This window comes from Eleginops maclovinus, chromosome 20, assembly GCF_036324505.1.
Source record: "Eleginops maclovinus isolate JMC-PN-2008 ecotype Puerto Natales chromosome 20, JC_Emac_rtc_rv5, whole genome shotgun sequence".
NCBI classification, from domain to species: domain Eukaryota; kingdom Metazoa; phylum Chordata; class Actinopteri; order Perciformes; family Eleginopidae; genus Eleginops; species Eleginops maclovinus.
Window position 1 is genome coordinate 29,406,089 of NC_086368.1, and position 24,207 is coordinate 29,430,295.

The following is a 24,207-nucleotide window of genomic DNA, read 5'->3' on the forward strand; positions in this document are numbered from 1 at the left end:
ATATTTATCTATCAAGGTGCATGCATCAACATGTTTCCATTATCAATACTCAAAGTTACTCTGCCAATCTCTTGTGTTATGTCCATCTTATAATTGGAGAATGATTTGACCATATCTGTCCTGCATAAGACCTGCTTTTGACCTGCCTTCTCTTTTATATGTTATGTTGATGGAGCCAAAATTCAAATCTCAAATCTGTTCCTCCATTGATTGTCATATTTTGGTCTAACGTAAGATATTTAGTAAAAAGTACCAAAAACAGCATGTTTTCCAGCTGTCCTCCATCAGTCTCTAAGTTTGGTAGACACTGCCCACATTTGTTTAACTTGAACTGTCAACCTTCTTGTCTCGTAGACAAATGAAAAAGTTCTACAAACGAGGAAGAGGAGAGAGTTTGTCTCTTACCTTCTGCAGCCACTGCGTGTTGTTCTCCATCGTGCTCTCCAGGTGCTGCAGTTTCTGAGCAGACCATTCGCGGTCGATCGGTGGAGAGTCTCTCTGCACGATGCTCGGCCCGCCGCGGGAGACGCCATATTGTTCTGTCTGTGGAGGCGACGCTCCGCCCAGACACCCGTCTAGCTCGGGCAGGATGAAGGTGTAGCTGCACTGACCATGTTGGATGCGGTGAAACTTCCTTCTCTTCTCTGCACCTCCTCCGCCGCCGCCACCACCACTTCTTCTTCTTCCAGCTCCTCCTCGTTCAGCGCTGGAAACACCGGCTGCATCAGCGACCACTGACAGGGTCCAAAGCAGTCCCAACGAACCCCAGCAGAGATTTATACCTTTCATAGCGATCTCTTCACACGTATTAAAGGGTTTCTTCTCAGTGCAAGAGGGTCAAAAGAAGCTCATTCACACTCTGACCCCAACTCACCTCATGAAAACATCAGGATGTCTCTGCACCTACTGTCCATCCATGAAGGCTCGGCTAGCTTAATCTGTTTGATTTCAGCAGGGGAGACGCTTGTTTAAATGCAGAAACATGAAGCAACACCTGTCCCGTGATGGTCTGCCGTTCCTTCCTCAATAACGGTGAAGGATGACATCAGATGAGCTAATCAATTCGTGGGATCCATCTCCTTCTTCTGCTTCTGGGTCTTAATTTTCTTCTCTGTTGTTGGCTTTCTCTTGCTGATGAAGAAGAACAGGGTGGGTCCACTGCCTTTGACCCTGAGCAGGTCTCTCATGATTCTCTTTGAAGTTCCTTACTATCTTTGTAAAATGTGTTTGGAAAAGCTAATCTGAATTTAAGAGATGAAAATAGAGGTTATGGGAATTAGGGTTTGGGAATAGTGAATGTCCAAACTGCCGGGGGGAATGAGAGAAAAGGAAATCTGTGGGAGGAAACATCCTTCTCTGGTGGCTGCATGTTCAGAAGTGGCCGAAGAGAAATACTTCTGCCCCTTCTTATCTGGGGCTGGCTGAGAAAGGGAGGTATGAGCGAGGGAGGGAAGAGTGGGAGGAGGAGAGGGAGGATTGGAGGGACAGGAGACCTGAGGGAGGTCTATTAGAGGACCCTCTCTATTTGTAGGCTGAGAGGCAATGAGGGAGGAAGGAAAGAGGGAATCAGAAGTAGCCAGAATAAAGAGAAAAAGAAGGGGAATATAAAGAGGGGAATATAAGACAGAGATAAGAAAACAAGCTGAGAAAGAGAGGGCAGAACAAGATGCTAAACCTAGAGAGATCTAGACATGGTTTAGTAGCTGCTGTAATCTTCTTCCCTAACTGATCTGAAGTAAATCCTGATGCCTTGTATGGTCATTTACACTGAGTCAGCAACTGCTCTGTCTTCCAAACAAAGCCACGCTCTGGGGCATCATGGGAGATTAGGCAGGCAGAGTCCGCAAAAGTTTGGGTTGAAAAGAAATCCAAGAAGTGTAGCCAGGCCAAACTGTGCTACAACCACCGTGTCGGTCCGTGAGGTCACTGGGCCCAAAAATACGTTTTCCCATTGACTTACATTGGAAAAGATCAGGGGATATTTTAAAAAGATGGGGCATGATATGCAAATAGATGCGGAAGACTGCCAGAAGATCCAGGGAAGTTCTGGGTATTTTTGTACTTGAGGAACTTGGTAGTTGAGCTGTTTTGTGTTCATGCTCCTCTGAGCATCTCCCATCAGAAGATCGAGGCCCGTCTCCAACGCTGTATCCAGTTCTCTTTATACGTCCAAGGTTCAAGTATTTCTCTGTCGCTGCATGTACCTTCTCATCTGTCCTTCTGCTCTTCTCTCTACATGGAAGTACACACTAAGATTATTTCCAGACAGATGGCTCGGCCCCAGGCTTGTGAAACACAAGCTCAACACGTGTGGAGAGACATGAGTTGTGGATTATTGAGGTTTGTTTGCACAGCGATAAACCGTTCTGCAGAAGTTGAGGGATACAGATAAAAGCAGAGATAAGAGACCCTGTTACCAGGTGTTAGTCTAAAGGTATCAGGGTCTCTGCGCCCCCGTAAAATGTTAAAGTGATGCCCGGAAACAATCTCTCTGTGGGTCAGAAAGGGTTCACTGAGTCTAGAAATATGAAGATGGGGTCAGATGTCTGGTCAGACGGCAGAGACAGCTTACGGAGAATAAATAGGGGATGGGTGTCCGGTGGGTCTGCCGGGGGACGGGTGGCAGGCAGCAGGCTGACACTGAGACTGAGATTTCTGATCCTTTCTTTTACTCTCCTTCTTTCTGGAGAGGAAGTAAAGAAGCTCTGGATTTATTTGTTGGAGGTGCAATGAAGGACTCAGCAGCTTTAAGACATGAAGACACTATTATTTTACACTTTGATCTGATGCAGGATTTGCACCTGAAAGTGGGCGGGGCTTAATTTTGTCTGGAAGTGACGTTAGCCCCTCATGCTGTATTTATGTAGAGAAAACACTGCCTACACATTCGTTACAAGAGATACGAATCCTTAAAAATGAGATTTCAACTCGAAAAGAATAAAAAGATATAAAGAACACAAGGTTTCTGTTCCTTTAAAGAACGAGGAGAAAGGGCTGCTCTCATCGTCTTACATATTTATTTGGACATTAAACATCTTACTTTCAGCTGGCCTGACCTCGGTCTACTGTTACTGCTGCGCCGTGGCATCATTAATTCTGGCGAGGTCGCTCCCTTAATGTTGGCCGATTGGTCCTTTGGGGGGGGGCAAAGGGTAATACTGCGAGTGGCTTCTGCCCCAACTGGAGATCATTCTCATGGGAACAGGAGAGGAGGGAGAGTCAGAGGCATAGAGCTGCGAAACGTAGAGCTGCTCCAAATCCTGTTATGGCATGATTTTAAAGGAGTCATATGTTTGAATGTGATCAAAAGGGGATTTAATGGATCTCATATCTAGATACAAAGCATCTATCTGATACTCGTTTCTCGATCACCCTCCTCACTGAGGCATGAGCCAAAACATATCATTATCAATGAATCCTTTTCTCCTACTCAATTATTTTATTAATTAATTTCTGATGGTTTTCTCCCGATTTCTGGCCAGGAGTGCAACTTGAAATCTTTAAAAAAGCAAGGCTCATAAAATAAAATACACTTACTACATAAACACACCTTAACCCTGTTCCAGCGTTCTCAAATGGTCCAAATCAACAATAATGTCACCAGATGGGTACAGTATGGGTACAGTATGACACCAAGGTCCCCATTGGAAATTTCTAACCATGGCCATACATTTCCATTTGGTTCCTACAGGTCTCATAGTTAAGAGGAACACATCACAGTTTGATAGTTGTGTCTGGAGTAGATAAGCTGAGGTTCGTCATGGGGAAAGGTTTTTACCAGTCATTCAAATTAATGTATCTGCAAAAAGATTCATTTTCAGTCTCCAAATAAGTCTGAGCATTCCGAAATTAAGATTAGGACGACACGCTCGGAGACACTTCTGTGCCCTCCAGTTCTGCGTGCTGGTGGCGAGTTTAATCTCTTCTATTGGGCAGATATCAGGAGTAGTGGGGGGGCACCGGAGTCATGAACCAGCCCTTCCCTCTGTGGGAACGCACGGACGGATGAGGATGTGTCTTTTTTTATAGCAAGATTTGATTTCAGCTATGTCTGTTTTTCTTTTCGTCCTTTTCCAAACACCACATGGTCCGGTGGTTGGTTTTTTGGATAACAAGACGACTTGTTCTATTACTATATCAAATTAATAAGAAAGTTCGGTCATTTCTTAAAAGATATCCCTTTGGTGACCAACAAGATGTTTGATGTTGGTTTGAAATACGTTTGATTTGTTTCCTGTGAAATCTCACATCATGCATTCTCTCTCTATGATCGACTTGCTTTCAAATATCTTAAAGATATTTAGCAAAATAGTTTCTCTTCCATCTGTTAGTCCAGGATTAAAGGACGATAAAAGTCAGACATGACAGCGAGTAAATGAGGCTCAAAGAAAATAGGGTGATAAGACACAGACAAAATAAGGACAGTGGAGAGAAAGAGTTGTGTAGGGACAGGAACAGACCAACGGAAGGACTTTCTGTCTTGAGGGTTCAGATGACGCTTATGAGGAAATAAACATTTGGGGTTTAATAAAGTCCTTCAAAAATCTGCGGAATCATCATTCCACAGAAAGAAGAGTAAGGCCAAAAATGTGGTTGTGTATGTTCAGTATGTTTTCTGACATGATAAACTCTTCTGTTGTTTTAATCAGAGCTGGCATGACATCTTTGTCAAAGTGGTTGAATATAAATAGAAGTTAATAAAGATTCGATCTGAACAGGATGCCGTTTGTATGCAGGCATCTTAAGCATCGGCGCTTTTAGACGTATTTGCTGCTACAAAGACCAGGTCAACACTTAGATTGGACCTTTACTTGAAGCTTAAAATCCCTACTTCACAACCTTTTGTGGGAGTCTTTATTTTGGGATTGTTGGGGTTAAGATTAAATGCAAGATAAATTAAACAGTCCCAAATGCAGGAGAGTTTTTCTCCCCAATTTGGCACACAAGCAACACATGACCACCTGATTTGACACACTTAATGCCACACAAAGGACTACAATTGTCAATTCTGCAGACTACAAAAAGGCTATCACATAGGGCCTTTAGTGTCTGAACCTCATTAAAAATGTTCTGCCTATACTCCGTTAAACTTGAACTATCAAGAACAGTCTAAAACCATGTCTGCGATTGTCTCAGCATTAAAGGCTTGTGAAGAATGCATCAGTGAACCAAGAATCAAGCGGCAGCTTGAGCAGTGTCAGAGATATCAGGGCTTCTCCGACTCCTGGACGTTTGAAAATGAAGCCTTCTCCTTCCACTTAATGTGGGGGGGTTTAATGTAAGGACCGCTGCACGGCACACTTAGCGTCCAGGATGTGAAATAATGTGTGAACCTGATAGCACGGGGCTGCTGTGATGGACGAGGTCGCGACCCTCCTCACACTTTGTAATTCTCAACACCTGCAAAAACACATGATGGGATGTAACCTGAGGAGCTTTGTGCTCATTCGTGAAAACAGAGGGAGGTTTTTCTGAGTGTACATACAGATGAAGGGATGACAGGATGAACCCTGCTCAGCTCAATCACTCTGTGCTGATGGATAGAGAAGATGACGGAGTAGTTATCTTAAATTGGTGTTTGGAAGTTATAACCATACCTAGTTCATTTGAAAACTGTATGAAAAAGAATATAATGACAGCTGTATCTCAGACTCTTTCCAGCTGTTCTGGTTTAGTGTTTATCAATAAAGCAATTAGAGCTCTGTGTATCTACCTGTTCGGCTATAAATTCACTAAACAGATATAGAGGATATGCATGAGCAGTGTTTGACAGATCACTTGCAGGGCAGCTGTCACTAGACTCCAGTCTGCAGTGTTGTCCCCAAAAAGTCACAGGTACATCTGAGAATAACACTAAATTACATCGATAAATGTTCAGTTAAGTTTTGCTTATTCTTCTTCCTCATGCAGGCTTCCTCTGTCTCTGTCTCTCACCTTTAAGACTGCAGTGCAGAACAGTTTCGACCAAACTTGGTACAAATGTAACTTTGCATCAGCACGTCCGTTTGTCTATGTTGGTTTATCTCTAAGATTGGAAGTGCTTTAGCTGGACAAGTTAAAGTCAATCAATCATTTTCGTTGGACTTTACCAACGTTGAGAAAAAGATAAGAGATTGAAGCATTTGAAGCATCTCAAAGATGACCTGAGCAGCACCTTACAGGCTTTAAAAACTCGAATAGAGGATTTATGGCTCTGAACAAATCCTTCTGTCTGACAGAATCATGACTTTGTGATGGTTTTCATCTTTCATTCAGCTTCAGTGATCCCTATGAAACTTGTGTTGCTAGGTAAAATACGGCAAAACTGCCAAATATTATGAGTAAAACATAAATGAAATCCAGCACACTGGCAGTCTCGTTTCACACACATGTCTTTTCATTTTTAAAAGGCAATGCAAAATCATTTTTTAGGAAATGAATGACCATTATCGCATCAAGAAAAGGTGCTGAAATACTTAACAGTGAAACAGAGTATTGAAAAGCAGGGATGCATGGTCGGGTCTGTGCATGAAATGAATCAGCAGAATATTTCTTTAAAGCTTGTTAAACAACTGGTACCCCTGTAGCTGATCCATCATCACCCGTAATTAGCACAACTAGGCAAAAATATGGCAGCAACTTTAATGCCACTTGGTGCCAACAGCTACTGTTTTCATTGGCTTCTGATTTATCATGACGAGAATCTCACCAACAACACCAGGGTTTTGTCCAAACCGGCTAACAGGGGCACTGAATATTTCGTAAAATGTTAAAGTGCTGCCAGAAAACAATCTCTCTGTTGGTCAGAAAGGGTTTAATGAGTCCAGTGATATGAAGATGGGGTCAGGTGTCTGGTCAGATGGCAGAGACAGCTTACGGAGAATAAATAGGGGATGGGTGTCCGGTGGGTCTGCCGGGGGACGGGTGGCAGGCAGCAGGCTGACACTGAGACTGAGATTTCTGATCCTTTCTTTTACTCTCCTTCTTTCTGGAGAGGAAGTAAAGAAGCTCTGGATTTATTTGTTGTTTGAAGTGCAATATATGACTCAGCAGCTTTAAGACATGAAGACACTATTATTTTACACTTCTCTCTAATGCAGGATTTCCCCCGGAAAGTGTCGTCATTTTGACAGGAAGTGACGTTAGCACTCTCATACTGGATTTTTCTAGAAAAAGCCCTGATTAGGCAAACATTTGAACCCTAAAAATGATGCCAATGATATGACATTTTCACATCAACTCAACTTGATTTGTGGCAACTTAGTTTCCTGGTGCACATATGCCTCTTTTTCCTCTTTGTGCATCCCAGCATGACAAATCTCTTTTGCGTCCGGTGTAACGCACCATTACTACAGCAGAAGAATAAAAGACACTTTGAAAGAAAGTGAAGATATCTAAAACAGGTGTCCAAAAAACCTCTCCAGGAATGCACCTTACACTACAAAGTGAGCCGTTTAATTTGTAGTGAGGGTTTTGTTCTGTTAGGGTCTGCGGAGGCCTTAATGAAACGCATTTGTGGCTCAAACATGGGCTACAGAGGTCCGGCTTTTTCTGTGTTTCATGAAGAGATAGTAATGTTATATTTAATGAAAGAGTCTAATAGTTTATGGGCTGTATCATGTAAACCGAACTCCTAGTCAAGAGTTTCTGTCCAAAGTAAGAAGTAAGATAGGAATGCTTTCAGGGAGGGAGTAACAACATATCATTCCTTTAAAAAGAGCCTTTACTCCAGAGGTATCTTCAGAAGACCCCAGAGCACGGTGTTAATGGAGGGACATTTCCCACCATTAGTAATGATCATGTTTATATAGCATTATCTGCTTCATTCTAACTGTATAACAAACGTAATTCAAAACCTGATAAGAGACGCTATGAAGATGGTCACTCAGTGAATTAATGGCATTGAAAGGGAAGTTTAATCTACCTTCTTTAGTGGCTCCTCTGACAGGATAAGAGTCAAATTGCAGGATTATTTATTTTTAAAAAGATGGATCCCATTATTAATCAGTCGCGGAGCATCTTTCCTTGTTAAGGGTGGATTGGGGGCTAGTCTTAGATCAGGAGGACGTCCTGCAGCCGGCGCTTACTGACAGGCTTTTAGAACCTTAAACAAACAGTCTCCAGCTCCCCTCACTGCGGGGTAACATTAACCCTCATCCATCAAACTTCAACGTACAGCGGCTTCGCTCTTCAATGCAACAGGTTCATAACAACTGTACTTCACATGCTGAATCCTCCACAGCAAGACTGGTCACACACCCCTTTATTCTTTCATCACGGTTCACTTAGGCAGAAGATGAAGCAGGAGGCAACACTCCTCTCATTATGAAATCATCCTTCTGGTTATCTATCTGCCCATCCACATTAATCATGTGTTAGGCCATTAGTAAAGCTTTAACTGGGGTTATCTTCGTTATTTTCATTTCGTTCGCTTTGTCAGAGTCTGACGCTTTTTGATCAGGTAATTTCTAAGGATGCTTCTTGTTAAACTTACCTAAAGACTGTAAATCAACCTAAAGGCCAACATGTGCAACAAACATGTTCTTAAATGGTAAACTGATAATGATAACCATGTCTAGTCTGGGCCATAGAAACTTCTCGCTCAAACTGAGAGTAGGGATGTAAGGTCAACAATGGGCAAGAATTTAAGTAATTTTCCGAATAAGTGGGATGGCATCACCTCTCAAACCACATCCTGTCTTGCTGTACGTATTGATTCTTTCCTGAGTCTGGTATTGAACTGGTTGGAAGTGATTGGAAGTGGTTCAGGGGAAAAGCCTCAGATTGGCACTCACGATATGACACACACATATTTTCGACAAACAGAATGACACGGTGTCTCAGAATAACTGTTGTGGTTTAAACAAATAAATCACCATCTTTCTGTGATGCATCTTGAATGTTAAGTGATATCAGGGTATAACAGCCGTCATGGCGACAAACAAGAAACTACACGACGACAACCACATATGTTGCATTCCTCTTTAACGTTTCAGGTGCATCAATTGAGCCCAGACTTTAGCTGTAGCTCAATCACCCTGCTCTCCCAACAACAGGATGTCAACAACTAATAAATCACGATGACGCACAGCCAGAAAAAAACACTCTGCATGTGAGTTTGGTTCTTGGATCACCTCTACAGAACATATAAAATCTCTATCTTCACTTTCTTTTCTTTCCAGATTGGCTGGTAGTCCCACCGGTCCTGAACACACACTCATAAACCATAAACACACAATCAGCTATTGTTCCGTGTTTCACTTGGAGCAGACGACAATTGTTATCAGACTCCGAACCCACGGCTTCAGCCAAAACACACCAGGGTTCATTGAAATGAAGCGATGGTCCCTTCTAGTCGCAGAGAGGACCCTGTGTTGAGACACATGGCGTTAAATGTAACGTTTCAACACAATCAGCCCAATCTGACGGTGTGTGTGGAGGTCAGTGGGAGGACTCAAACTGCAGGGTGCTTCTTAACACACACTTTAACCTGCTTCACACTGACACTGACTCTGATGATGAACAGGAGCATTTGATAATGTGTTCAGAGAATATTATTCTTACTACAAATAAAAAGACTCATGGAGCTCTTCCATATTTTTAACAATGTTATGATTTATTTCCCAAGGAGAACAGTTTGAACTTTTCAGAAGCCCCAACAGATAGTCCTATAGATGGTGTAAGCAAGCTGTCCTCATATTGGATCAACCTTTAGCTCCCAAGTAATAATTAGAGGTTCTCTCTGACTGTTTCCAGCCTTCTGTTGTTTTTTTTGGTCGCTACAGATCACTGCAGTTCTTCTTTCAGTGTAGAGTATTTTAGAGACCTGCTCTCGTCGCTTCGTCTTACATCTGATGGATTTATGAAAAAAGCTCTTTACAACTGGAAACCAAAACTCAACTCTGGATAATGAGTGTGCATAGCATAAAACTACACCAGAATCCCCTTAGGAAAAGGAGCATTAGTCTTTGCCGGATATAGACTTCAATGTTAGGAGACTTGATTTCACTTAGAGATCTTAACGGCAAGTCATAGTCCTTATCTGCTCTGTCTGTTATCAAATGCCCATTAAAAGTGAAAACATCAAACATTTCACATTGTTGGCAAAAAGCCGGCCAACAAGTACTACATCCACTGGTGATTGAGGAGATGGAAAAGGAATCGAGGGCCATGTGAAAATATAACAACAAAAATCTATTTGAAATGTCTTTTTTTTGTATCTGACAAATGACAGAAAGCTAAGTATAAGACGACACATAGTGAGCAACAGCTTCTTGGGGTTTGGTGTTGTAGGAAATGTAATGTCAGTCATATCCTGTTGGCTTAATATAGCAAGACTGATGCAATACTGTAAAGCACGTAGACAAGGGCATTACAGTCATTTTCTACTCACCACTGTTATCACTTGAAACGCCTCCTGGTTTAAAAGATCCCCAACTTTATTAATAATAACACCGGTCATTTTGAACTATTTTGAAACGAGGAACCAGTCAGATTAATGACGAATATTAACTTATTTAACTGAATGAGGAAGGATAAATGTCAACGTTTCTGACATGTGTTTATGTCCTGATGATCAAAGGGTATTTTTGTGTCTCTCTGTTCATCACATCTTATTTCCTGTGTAATGTGAATGCAAAAAGCTAAATATAATGAGGAAGGAACTTACTTTATGAAGCGGAGGAGAAAGGGGAAGGGCAGAGAGAAAGGTGGGGGTAGAAAGATGTTAGGTAAGGCACGACATCCATTTGAAAACACAGCCCTCATGCCAACCAGCCATAGAGACACTTCAATGATCTGACGGAGGGTCACAGCATCAGACAGCAGCACCATGAAGACTTTTCTGCTGCTCATCCTCTCACTGATGACCGGTAAAAAGTTGACTGATACCAATTTCAACATATTCTGCATCAAGTTTGAGCTAATGGTTTTGTTTTATGATACACATTATATTTATCTGTGTGAGTAAAACCCTACAGCAATAATATCCTGCTACTGTACTTCATAACTCTGAAAATTCTGTCAGTTCAAAGTTACAGCAAAAACATTGAGATACGAAAATATATATTTTTTAGATAATCCCAGAAAATGAAACACACTGAACCAGTCTACGTGTGATCCACTGAAAAATCCTGAAAGTGTGTCCTGAGATTGTCTGAGAATCTGACATGCTGTGAACTTTCCTCTCTCTCTACAGGGTGTGAGGCCTCATCTATGGTGAAGGGATGCAGAGGTGGATGGGTTAATTTTACCCACGGATACCCTGACAGAAACTCAAAAATTCAACATATTGATTTAGTTAGGGACAATCATGAAAATCCACCAATCCTTCAAACCAACCAAAAAAACGTGTGGATAAGTGACGGAAGATTTTCTGTCTACCACGATACAGAGAGCAGAAATATCCAGGTGGGCATCAAAGACATTCAACAAAAAAACTTTGAGGAGTACGAGTTAAAATTTAGAAGTGAACATGGACCTAACAATAAAGACAAAGAAGAAGTGGATTTGAAATCAGGTAAGAAATGCTGCATCTTTTTTAGTCTCTCTTGTCCTTTGTTGAGGCACTCTGTAGCCACACCCTCAGTAAACTAAGGCATAATGCATGCAAACAAAAACCCATCCACTCCAAACCCAGTCAGACCAAATGGAAATCACTTTGCTATAAAGCAGAAGTAACAGACGTTTTACTTTTAATTATCATTTGCAGATAAAGGCTGCCAGGAACCATTAATAATAACTGTGTCCAGAACAGCTGAAGCCAACATCTTATGTGAAGACAACGGAAACAAAGACGATTTCAGAGTCAGGTTTTTCTGCAAAGAGAACGGTCCAATCTGTGAGGATGTTTTATCAACTAAATCTGCTCTGAGGTCAAACGGGAGCTTCACGCTCACAGAAACAGAGAGGGGCTTCACTGTGTCCATCAGTGATGTGTCCGCACAGCACGCTGGAGTGTACTGGTGTGGAGTGGAATCAACTGTAAAAATAAGTTACCGAGCTGCACTCAGGAGAATACAGCTGAAGGTGGAAGGTGAGAAACTAAATATGTGAGATTAATGATAAAGCTTTCTCTGATTATGTTGTTGAATACAGTCCATGCTGTCCGTGTACAAACTATTGGACAGAAATGTACCAACTGATGAGAATATCCAAAGGGTGCTCCCACAATAATAACGGGCAAACCTTTCTAATATGAAGAATAGACGCTTCCCATTTTAAAATTGAATCTCTTCTAACCAAGTTTTTCATAATTGTATTTCTTGTCCTCCAAGCTTTGCTGCCTTATATTCTCAATCTAATTATCTGTTTATTTGGTGCCTCCGGAAGTATTGAAAACCGGTAGTACGTCACCAACATCTACTCCTCCAGTTACTTCATCTACTGCTTCAACCCAGTAGTAGAAGAAGTAGTAGAAGAAGACGTTTGCATGATTTTATTAGAAAGAAAATGTCCCCCTAAATGTTATATTTTGGTTAAAATAAGCTACTACTTGGCTTTGTCTCCTGCAGGTGTCTCCTCGTTTCATATATTCACAGCTGGGGGCGTCTGTGCGGCTCTGCTGGGGCTTCTGCTACTTTTGGTTCTCGGATACAAGAGTAAGAGATTTCTGCACGTTACTTCCTAGCTACTTTTTATTCACTGGATGTAGGTGGGCTGGCACACAGTTATTAGATGTATCAATTAATCAATAAAAGGAATAATAATCATACAAATAATGGGGGTAAGAGTTGGGGGGATTTAGAATAAACGCATGAAGGGTAAGTTTTAGAATTACAGACTATTACTATACACTCATCAATTAAGAAATGAATGCTAAAAACTAACTGTTTTATTTTCTCTGACAGAATATTGGTGTTCAAAAAACAAAAGAAACGGAGAAGCTCATAACGAGGAGGTAAGGGTCCTTATTTGTGTAAATCCAGTTGTGGGATCCATATTGCTAGATTTAATTGGCCATCAGTTGGGAGTTTCCTAAACAGTATTTCCATGAGGATGATTCCCAATTTGTCACCAGCAGCCTCGGCCTTTCACTATAAGAGTCCACAGCCATGCTAGCAGCTCTACTGCAGCAGGGAAACAAGCTCACATGACAACAAAACGCTCATGTTAATGCAGTAGTATTCTCATCTCTACGGATACACAATGATCATATTAAATAATTACAGTCATTACAGCTGTTTTTGGGCTCAATGCTAATGTTAGCTATAACTTCTGCCTACTGGTGAGTGCTCCATTATGAGGATGCTTATGAAATATCCTTCTTGTGTTTGTCACTCTGCTGTGGAAGGATCGTGCCTATGATGAGTTCAAGGAGCGCCCCCAGGTGCCAGGCCCAGGAACTGTACTCAAGTCATTTTATGTCAATGCCAACGCTCCCACAAACCCCTCTGCCGCGCCGAACTACTCCACCATCAACGCTCCCACAAACCCCTCTGCCGCACCGTACTACTCCACCATCAACGCTCCCACAAACCCCTCTGCCTCGCCGTATTACTCCACCATCAACGCTCCCACAAACCCCTCAGCCACGCCGTACTACTCCACCATCAACGCTCCCACAAACCCCTCTGCCGCGCCGAACTACTCCACCATCAACGCTCCCAACATCTCTGCTGAAGCTGGTGGGGACACATATTCTACAGTGAGGGACCAGGCCCAATGTCCCACTTACTCTACTGTCGATCATCCATCCAGACTTCCTGAATACCCTTTCTATTCTACTGTCAACCACCCACAGCAGACCTGAAACACATCCTTTTCACTTCTTCTGTTTCAGACTCAAACCGGGCTTCACACTTCAGGATTTGTTTAATAGTTCACTTTGTTTGATTTGAGGTCACGTCTGCACTGATATACACCAAGTTACAACCAATGCTGAAGTTGATTACAAAACAACCAACACCACCTGTTGTTAGGACAGTAGAAGTGAAGCAACACCTCTGGACAGTATCCAATAAGATAGAAGTAACTCCACAAAAAGGGATGTGATTTCTTACAGGTGTGGTTGATAGTAGGTGAGAAATAGACTGCTTTAATTAAAGCCTGGCAGCAGGTTTGTTGCTGTTGCTTTTGCTGATTTTGTGGCATTAAGATAAAGGGACTCAGGGGTCTGCAGTAACATATTTATGAGCACGGTTTAGTAAATTGCTACGAGAAATTTGGAAAACATTAGTTTATGATTCCAGCCAACATTGTTGCGACCACAAAACTCCAAACACTTGGTGTGCTTCTCTGTGTGTGTAATATACAAAAATAACCTCCGTGCTAAACATGAGCACGGTTACTGAACGCTACAAGAACATACTGAATCAAATGTATGCATTTTAGATTAAAGTAAAAACCTGTCTTTAGCTCATTAATCTGCCTTTTACTGCAGCACTTCCCCGTCAGTATTTACTGTATATAGTATGCACTGTACAAATGTCATGTGACATTTAGTTCGTTCATCTTTTTGAAATCCTTCCTATTTTTTAACTTACATTAAGTCTCTTTACAATATCATTCAATATTGTATTCAGTTTGGACATGTAAAAAATGCTTTAATTTTGATAATAAAAAAAGGTTTACTTTTGCATTGAGTTGTTGCGTGTTGTTTATTCTGTAGGTTTAATTGCCGATGTGCAAAAACAGTAAAGCACTAAAAGGCTAATTATAAGAAGAACAACCAATGTAAACACCTACAGAGAAACATAAACGTTTGTGACACTGACACCAGCTCTAGTGGGGACAGCGGGGGCACAGGGACCCCTAGGGGTAATAGAGGGGATTGCAGAGGGTACATAGAACGATTATGGATTGCAATATACAGTATTCCCACATTTTTAAAGGAACTTCCACACAGAAAAAAAGGCTGTTGGATTCACGTGATTTTAATATGTACATGCTTGCACATATTAAAATCATGTCTACTTAAAACTCTTCCACTATGTTAAACACACACTTATTTTATGTCAAAGGAACAGGACCTTTTTCTGTTCATTTGAATATTCCTTTAATGTGAGGTAAATTCATTTACCCTATGTTTCACCAACATGACTTTTTAATGTTCATTTTAGCCGTTTAATATTGGAGGCTGGTTAAAGTCCCACTGCAGTCAGCATGTTGTTGTGTCCCTGGGCAAGACACCTCACCCCAAAATTGCTCCTGTGGGGATTGTCCAAAGTATAGACTGTATGCAAGTTGTCTCACTGGTGACATGTGGTGTAATGTGTGACGCCCCACCCTAAAGGTGGCCCTATGGGGCTAACACGATTCCACCCCTGAGCCAAAATACAACACATAAGACACCTTTAAAATCATCAAACCCTTAAAATGTATTACATTCAGCATGTGAAATGTTCAAAGATGCATGCTAGGATGAGAGACAGAGCAACAGCAGTCCCCACGCACAGAGGCCTCTCCCTTGTATGAACTGGAGCTCTGAACCTCTCCCTCCACCAGGTGCAGCTCGTCTGAACCTCGTTGCAGCAACATAGCACATCTGGGCAGAGACACCAGAGGGGAGAGAAACAGGGAATACAAACCGCCGTAACCAACATGGATGTTATGTTTGAACTACAGGCTATGGTGTTCTGTGGTTTACATTTGGTCAGTTTTCAGTACTCTGAAGCCTCCTTGTTCTCTGGTCTGCTCCTGTCTGACCTGATCATGGTTTTTTCTCTTCCTGTATCCGTTTTAAATTAAAAAAAGCCCTCTAGCTTTCAGTGTAGCTATTTAACAAAAACCAGGGCTGTTCACATAGTGGCTATATACTATGTGGTGTTTCAATAAATACATATTTTGAAGCCCAACTTTTACTTTGTAGAGAGTTCCTCAGAACAGACTCCTTTGTTTACAACACAAAGCTTTAACACAGTTGCCATAGAAAACAATCACAGAAAGGTTTTACGCACCATGGAGTCCAAACTTCATCCTTAAAGAACTCAAATGAAATGTTGAATATTTGGCAATAACAATTAGTAGCTGTATAATCGGCTGCAGAGAAAGCTGCTGACGTATGTGCCCAGTGGAGTTACAGAGATAAACAGAACTGTTTTCGTATTTATTAACATGACAGACTTATAGAATGCACCTCCCTCAAGGTTAAAATGGTGCTACATGACTGATTGATGTTTAGATGAATAAGTTGTGTCTATGAACTGAATTTTTTTAATTGAACAACCCCACTTTCCCCTTTTTTTCAGTGCATAAGCCTGGTGTCCTGCCCCCAGAACTATCAAAGCACTGGTTCCCAACAGACAAAACCTTTTTTGTCTCGTGTCCCCCTTGAGGTGGTCTCCATCCTAAGAACCCCCTCACTCCTCTTTGATGACTCGCCTGCATTTCTTCATGTGTAAACCCTTTGTAATCGTATTAAACCCAACTGCTCCTTAGATGAAGTCACTTGTATAACTCACCTTTAATACAAACAAATCTCAGCGCAAGCAAGACCATCTTTATATCCTGTCCTTCAGATATTTCCATCTCACTACGCTGACCCCTCCCAATCAGCAATCAGGGGCATCACTCATCAGCTTTAAATCTGCTCCCCCCCCCTCCCACTTCTAACAGATGTCATTGCAGGTGACGCCGTCCTCCAACCCTTTCACCTCCCTTTCATCCAAATCCAGGGTTCATGTCAAACTTAAACCCTTCCTCTTCAGACCGACCTCCATCAATCCCTTGATGCCTCCACCACCAGGGTCTAGACACACAACAAGGTATAATCGCCAAACACCAGTACATTGTTCTGTGTATTCTTGGCAATAAATTTTGACATCAAAACTTGTCTCTCCTGATTGAAATGCATTTAAACTTCAGATTTACACTTTTTGTGAGTGAAAAATAATAATATTAAGACTCACTTCTAGCAGTTTCAGTTTCTGTTCTTGGGGCTTTTACTGAGACACTACAGCTAGCTGGTCTTTCATCAGTTTTGATCAACCATTCCCAAGAAATTAATATACAGCTAACTTTTCACTGAACGATCCAACACTAGATTAGGGGGAAAGTGTCGGTTGGATATTTTATTTTACAATTACAATTGATTTTACAAAAACAGAGAAAACAGAAGAGAAAGAAAGAGGAAGCAGATAAAAGGGGGGTTACCTCACATTTCATCTCAGGAAGCACAGCTGTGCTGAATAACTGCCCGCTGAAAGGAACTGGATCGCTGGTGCAGAGAATATTCTCCCTGAAGGTTCAGCATCTAGGACCATCGCAATGAGGAGCTTTCTGCTCTTCCTCTCGCTCATTACAGGTAAAAATATGACTTCTGTCTGTCTCCTGATATCAGAGACTTGATAGATAACTGCCTCTTAAGAAATGAACCTCTTTAAATACCTCTGTCTGTATTTCTATACCTGAACATAGGTCCCTGTAGGATACTGCAGCAAACTAATACTGATACCAGTTTCCTGCTCCTCATTATGAGTATTTAATTTAACACATCAGTGCCCGATAGCCTATCATTAACAGTCACTAAGTATTTAATGTAAATCTGCAGCTAGAAGAGCAGATTTTGTGACAGCTTGTTCGTAAAGAAACAAAAAAACCCCACTTTGAACGAAGCTTTTTATCTATGTAGATGGTTGACTCAAAAAATGCACACAACATTTTTTAAACAGTGACTTTAATTAAATGTATTAAGACAACAGGATCCACATAACTGTATTGGTTTAGTTCAAAAAGTATTTAAATATAAAGTTTCAACATAAAACATTAGGTTCAACCAACCTTATACAGGTATGTGGAACCTGTTGACTTATACATTTAATTAAAGTCAACGTGTCATTTTTCAGTGTGTAAAAATAGGTTTCTTCATTTGAAGTAGTATTCAGACGTATTCATTGTGGTGATATTCATTTAAATTTAGAAATCAAAAGCAGAAGTGAAAGTCACTTGCAGCTTTTTTTTTGCCAAGTCAAGCTGTCTTAACCACGGCAGCAGTGGAAATGATCGGTGCTGCACATAAATGCTACAGCCTACAGTGAGTTACAATGCATTTAGTTCAGATGAATGAAAACCTCTCGTTGCTTGTGTTGCTGTATCTGAATATGAGGCTGTTACACCTGTGTTTGTCAGAAGTCACAGACAGTGTTGGGCAAGTTACTTCCAAAATGTAATACAGGACAAATGTAACGTTCTTAGCAAATAGATGCTTATTAAACGACCATTAGAAACTGACTTCCACGAGCATACTTATGAGTCAAGTGTTGGCCCTGATATTCACTCTCTTTAAGCTCTGTCTTAGGTCTCCACGCTCCCGAAAGGGAAATCTATTTAGCTGCTAAATTCCCCCTTTTGTTCCCCAGCTCCTCTTTTGTCCGTCCCACCGAAGGGAAATATAAAAAAGCTGTTTACAGATACAACACAAAAGTGTGTCCTGAGATTGTTTGAGACTCTGAATCGATGTGTCTTTTGTGTCTCTCTCTCTCTCTACAGGCTGTGAGGCCTCATCTCAGGTGAAGGGATGCATTGGTGGATGGGTTAAATTAACCTGGAAATACCATAAAACATATGGAAAATGTGTAAATGTAACTAAGGGCGCAATTCATATCAAAAACCAAGACAGATTTTCCCTGTACCATGATGCAATAAACGGAAGTCTCACGTTGGGCATCAGACAGCTTAAACGTGGAGACTCAGGGAACTACAATTGTCTACCTGAAACGGACCAAAATTCTAATGCAGTGAAATTGATAGTTGGTAAGTAATGCTGCATCTTGTTTTATTAATCTCTCTTGTTCTTTGTTAGTGTGTTGACGTCTAACCCCTCTCTCTAAAGTATCCTGCATGCACACGTACAATTCCTCATTCACTTATCTATTTAAGTCATCATCTGTATGTCAGACTGATTTTAGTTGCGCTTCAATTTTTTAGCTTTAGATGAAGTGGGCTGCCAGGAACCATTTCATCAAACTGCGTACAAAAAAGCTAAAACTACCATCTTATGTGAAGACAACGGGAACAAAGACTCCAGAGTCAGGTTTTTCTGCAAAGAGAACGGTCCAATCTGTGAGGATGTTTTATCAACTACATCTGCTCTGAGGTCAAACGGGAGCTTCACTCTCACAGAAACAGAGAGGGGCTTCACTGTGTCCATCAGTGATGTGTCCGCACAGCACGCTGGAGTCTACTGGTGGGGAGTGGAATCAACTGAAGGAAGTTACCGAGCTGCACTCAGGAAAATACAGCTGAAGGTGGAAGGTGAGAAACTAAATATGTGAGATTAATGATAAAGCTTTCTCTGATTATGTTGTTTAATGCTGTCTGTCTGTCTGTCTGTAGCTCACATCAAAAGCTTCACTAGGTCTCCAACTATTGGACAGAGGATTACATACTGGTGTGAATATCCAGAGGGTGCTCCGAAAGAGAGATTCATCTGTAAGGGAGAAGATCCATCTTTATGTGAACGTGTAGTCAGCACTGCCCAAAACACTGGCAGGTTTTCCATGACTGATGAGACGGTTAAGAGAAACATCACCATAACAGTGAGAGACGTGACAGCAGGAGACAGCGGGACATACTGGTGTGGAGCAGAAAGCGAGACTGAAACACAAAGCAACCCGTTCTACCACAGATTTGTGATGACTGTCGGTGAGTCGTTGAGTCGGGTGTTATCTTTAATACTTTCACCTGGCTGCTATAACGTAAACTGGTACTGGATGTGTGTTTTGTAAATTGTGTAACTTCTATATTTACCTTTAATATTTTTAGTGATGGGATGAATAAAGGCATTCTGATTGTGATGTGCCCTGGCTCAGATTGTAGGAGAGCAATGAGTGGATGGCATAAAACGTTCTTGATCACTGCTGAACTTACATTCTGCCCTTCTTGAAGTTACTTTAATAATGTTCTTTGGATTGAGTTGAGTTCCAGGAAACAAAAAAACTGCAAGTCGAGGAAGAAATCTAAACTGTTTAAGGTTATCCACAGGAGCAAAATGAGAAAAAGGAAGAGGTTTGATATGTTACACTCATCCTTCAATTTTAAAATATTGGTTTGTCAAAACATTACAAGATTGTGATATCAATCTTACTGACAACTTATTTAGAGTCCAACAGCTGTAACGACTCCGCCCACATCCAAAGAAAAACCCCGTGACAGATGAGCACACTGTTTTTGAAGCTCTAATGTCTTTCTTCATTTGTAAGCTTTCATGTGTAACCCCAATGCACTTTCTTTTGGTTTCAGTGCAACCAACAGCAACCACATTTTCTGTTACTTCAACGATGCCGACTACTGCCTTTCCTAAGAGTCGTGGTAAGAGAGCCCTTAGGACATCTTAATCCTTCAGGTGTTTCAGCTGCATGTTTCATCTGTAAAATTCCTGATTGATATTTCCCTTGTTGCGTGGTTGCAGATGGCCTTCATGTTGTATACGTTACTGTGATCGTCTGTGTAGCCGCGCTGCTGCTTCTCATTTTGATCCTGATCTACAAACGTAAGCGATTCGAAAGATGTCTCACATGGTACATCACGACACCTGCATCCTGTACGCAAGTGATAACTAAGAAAGGAAAAGTAGATAACAGTGCACTTTTCTTTTTTATGCTGGTAGATGATTTCCATTCTAGATTTCAGATTTGCTGGTGATAGACGACCCTACTCCAAATTGTGAAATACAAAATGATCAGCAAGTGTAAATTTGTAACTGAATAGGGCTGCAGGAGCTGGTATTCAATTAGGAAGATAAAGAGTCAAATTAAGAGCCGATTATCAACATTTCTGATCATTTTTTCTTGTTTATATAATTTTTGTTTTCTACTAGGCTTCTCAATAAATAAAAGAAATGCAGCAGCAGCGCATCGCGACAAAGAGGTGAGTGTATGAATGGATATCTCTGTGCGCTGGGGTAATGTATGGCTGGTATTTACATTAGTGTAAACATTGAGCACAAGTTACATGACTTAATACCAAAGGATGTCACACTCAAAATTGTTCCCTGTTTCGAGAGGCTTTCTGAAGAGAGTCATTCATTCTAATTGGCCAAAATAATTAGAATGAATGAATTGATTTGGTTTTCACAATACAGAAACCCTTCAAGTGCAACATCGTTCAACAGATATCATTTGATCTACGGGTCACATGTGAATCTTTTTGTGTCCTAAAGTAATGTTAAACAGTGATAGGTCATTAAGATAATCACAAAACTAATGTTTCCACTAAATAAAACTGTAATTAAATTCTGTGTGCAACATTGAGCACTCTGAGTCATGATCCTGGTTTCGTGTCTGTCATGTCTTTCTTCTTCTTCTTCTTCTTCGGTGGGTTTTTTATGGCAGCTGGCATCCAAATCGTTGCATTGCTGCCACCTTCAGGATCATTTAAGTCATCTCTTCATATTCTTTTAATTAGTCCAGTGTCTGATAAATACTTTAAAAAACAACACCTTCCCCTCCCACTTGATCCCAAATTTAAAATGCCTTTAACTGCAATCTCTTCTAGACCCAATTCTCTCAATGACTCTAGTAACTCCTTCCTTTCCCTGCTGTATCTCCTACGATGTATAAGCACATGAGGCACTGTCTCGGGTTGTTGACATTCATCACACATTCCATCTTGATGTTTACCCATGATAAAAAGAGTACTATTCAATAATGTATGACCAATTCTCTTTCTCGCAATAGTAACCTGTCCCTTCCTTCTCATCCCTCCACAGGGTTTAGTGGCCTCACTCACTCTTCCATTCAATGAGAACAAATGTCTTCCTTTAGGCTCTCTCTCCCATAATTGTTGCCACTGGATCATGATCCCCCTCCACACAAGACATTTCCCCTCAGCCTTAGACAGATGTAATGTTACCTCCACATTATCCTTTTTTACAGCTGCTTTAGCTCATTTATCAGCTTTCTCATTTCTTGAGATTCCAGTATGGGCTGGGACCCACATCAGAGAGATCACCACTCCTCTCACAGCCACATTTCTAATTTCCATCAGGATCCCATATATAAGATCCTGATGGCTCTTCGCTGTCCCTACCCCAATACTAGTGATGTCTGAAACAGAATCACTACAAATCATTACCTTCTGATTTACAAGATGCTCAGTCCACTGTATTGCCATTAAAATAGCATATAGCTCAATAGTAAACACATGCAAAAAATCTGATGTCCTCTTAGATGACTCTACCTTTAATCTTTGAACAATAAAAGCCGCTCCTGTTGCTTCAGTTTCTTGATCTTTTGACCCATCAGTAAAAATGAGTAGATGATCCCCATAATGTTCTCTCACATAACACTGAAACTCAAACACCATATCCGCTTCATTGTTCTTAGTTTTAACTTCAAGCAATCCTACATCCACCTTAGGTACACCCAAAAGCCAGAGAGGTATCTGAGGCCATAAAACAGCTGGACAAAAAATGAGATTTTTTATTAACAGCTCCTGTGCCACTACCTCCCCTCTCCATCCAAAGCTTGACAGCTTTGCTACCCCCCTCTCCCAGCTTGCTTGAATCTGTCATGTCTTTGGGTTGTGTGTTTTATTTTGAAAGGTTTTCCCCTCTTGTGTCAGGTTAAGTTTCACTCCCTGTCTGTAGTTTCCCTCCTTCCCCTGATTGTGTCATTGTGTTCACCTGTTGCCCCTGTGTTTCTCCTCCCCTCTCCAGCTGTGTGTTGTTTGGTGATTAGCCTTGTGTATTTAGTCTTGGTTCCCCTTTTGTCTCTTGTTCGGTCGTCGTCGTTTCGTAACTGATGTTGTACATGTTACCTGCCTGTTCCTGCCCGTCTGTCTGCTCCTGTTCCCCGTGTCCCTGTATCCCCTGGTTAGTGTTGGTGTGGTTATTTTTTGGTTGAAAGTACAGCTTTAATTTAAATAAAGCTCGCCTTTGGTTTGGACCCATACCTGCCTCCCATTGGTTTTACTGCACTTGGGTCCTGTTTCCCCAACCCCCTGACACTCTGAATGTTTAGATTTTAATGTTGGATTGAATTATCTTTATTTTCTCTTTCCCTGGAAGGATTATATCTACAAGGAGATACCGGAGCGCCCCCAGAAGCCTGACTCGGCCGTCTTCCCCTCAAACCCCTCTGCCTCGCTGCATTACAGTACCATCAACTTTAAAAGCGTCTCTGGTGAAGCTGCTGAGGTACTGATGACCAAACCCAGCTCCTCTGCATGTGAATATGCTACTGTGAAGGACACACAAATAGCAACCTCCTCTGATGGGCCCTCTTCAGAGGATCCTCTCTACTCTACCGTCAACAAGACACAGCAGCAATGAGGAAAGACCACATCTACTGAATGTATGAGCATCATTTCAGCTCCTTTATTTCTGATCTTTTTTACACTGAAATCCAGCTCAGACGTCAGGAATTACACACCGACATTAAGATGTTGGGACCTGAATCCTGACATTCTTTCGATCGTCTACATTGTTTATTGTTCGACATCGTGAAGAAAGAACTGGAGAATTGTTTGAATGACTTGTTTTTTTTCACTTTTGCAAGCAGATACATCATTAGGCAACTTATATTTAATGTGGGCTGTATAGACATTGTGTCAGTACAGCATGTTTCACTGTGATAGTGGGGAGACTGAAAAGGTAACATCACAAATTGCACAAGAGAACCAACTTGTGCAAAATCTGGCTGCTACTTCAAGTCAACCAAGCTTTATTCGACTAAAAAAGCCTTAAGCTGAATTCACATGATGCACGATTTGCTCTTTGCTGAACACGAGGCTGGACGCAGAGTCTTGTGGTGAAAATTGATAGTTGTTTCTATAGCTACTTCCCTGTTTAGTAAAGCTGTCATCTGATTGGTTGTGCATCGAAAGGTCAGCAGTGGTCAAAGTTGGAATAATTTCAACTTTGATCCCAACACCTCCACAGAAACACACCGGCAACTTGCTTTTATATTGATAATAAAAAAGGTGTACCTCTGAACCGAGGGGTCTTAATTGTCCTACAGTTCATATTGCAGATGTGTGTATATGGCACCAAACAATAGTTACAAAGTGCTTTACTGAGAGAAGCACACGTTAATTAAAAGAACAGCAAGTGTAAAAAACCACAGAGAAAGATGGAACATTATTTCAGATAAAGGGCTAAAAAGAAGATGTTTCTGACAGCTCTAGATTGGCTCCTTTGAGACTTTAGAGGGGCTTTCCATTGAGCTGCAGAGCAAAGTGACCGTTTGCAGTCATCACAACCTCAGGCTTGACTTCCTGTACGTTCTTCTGTTTGTCATTTTTTTTGTGAAAGATGTTTTTTTTATAAATATTCTGATATCACATTCATTC

General features: G+C 41.3%; 2 protein-coding genes across 5 annotated transcripts in view; one reads left to right on the forward strand and one right to left on the reverse strand.

The window, feature by feature from the left end:
- Positions 1 to 1,460, reverse strand: part of angpt4 (angiopoietin 4) — a 39,748-nt gene extending 38,288 nt beyond the window's left edge. For both annotated transcript variants that reach the window (XM_063909789.1, XM_063909788.1), the window contains exon 1: positions 406 to 1,460. In XM_063909789.1, the coding sequence (XP_063765859.1) occupies positions 406 to 789 (384 nt within the window). In that variant the 5' untranslated portion in view covers positions 790 to 1,460. The remainder of the gene's footprint in view (positions 1 to 405) is intronic.
- A 9,166-nt stretch (positions 1,461 to 10,626) lies between these two features.
- On the forward strand, positions 10,627 to 23,899 carry LOC134882822 (uncharacterized). 3 transcript variants are annotated; one of them, XM_063910779.1, is made up of 10 exons: positions 10,627 to 10,850; positions 11,177 to 11,497; positions 11,690 to 12,013; positions 18,406 to 18,669; positions 18,844 to 19,170; positions 19,252 to 19,560; positions 20,158 to 20,226; positions 20,327 to 20,407; positions 20,735 to 20,784; positions 22,925 to 23,899. In XM_063910779.1, exons 1-10 carry the CDS (start codon positions 10,811 to 10,813, stop codon positions 23,186 to 23,188), a joined length of 2,049 nt encoding a protein of 682 aa, XP_063766849.1. In that variant the 5' UTR covers positions 10,627 to 10,810; the 3' UTR covers positions 23,189 to 23,899. The 3 variants fall into 3 exon arrangements, with proteins under 3 accessions (XP_063766849.1, XP_063766850.1, XP_063766851.1); XM_063910780.1 differs by lacking the exon at positions 20,327 to 20,407; XM_063910781.1 differs by lacking the exons at positions 10,627 to 10,850; positions 11,177 to 11,497; positions 11,690 to 12,013 and adding an exon at positions 16,897 to 17,221.
- The last annotated feature ends 308 nt before the right edge of the window (positions 23,900 to 24,207 follow it).

Coding starts and splice junctions, on each gene's coding strand:
- LOC134882822 (XM_063910779.1), top strand. CDS start 10,811: ATGAAGACTTTTCTGCTGCTCATCCTCTCACTGATGACCG. Junction 12,014..18,405: donor AATACAGCTGAAGGTGGAAG/GTGAGAAACTAA, acceptor CTCTCTCTACAG/GCTGTGAGGCCTCATCTCAG. Junction 19,171..19,251: donor AATACAGCTGAAGGTGGAAG/GTGAGAAACTAA, acceptor GTCTGTCTGTAG/CTCACATCAAAAGCTTCACT.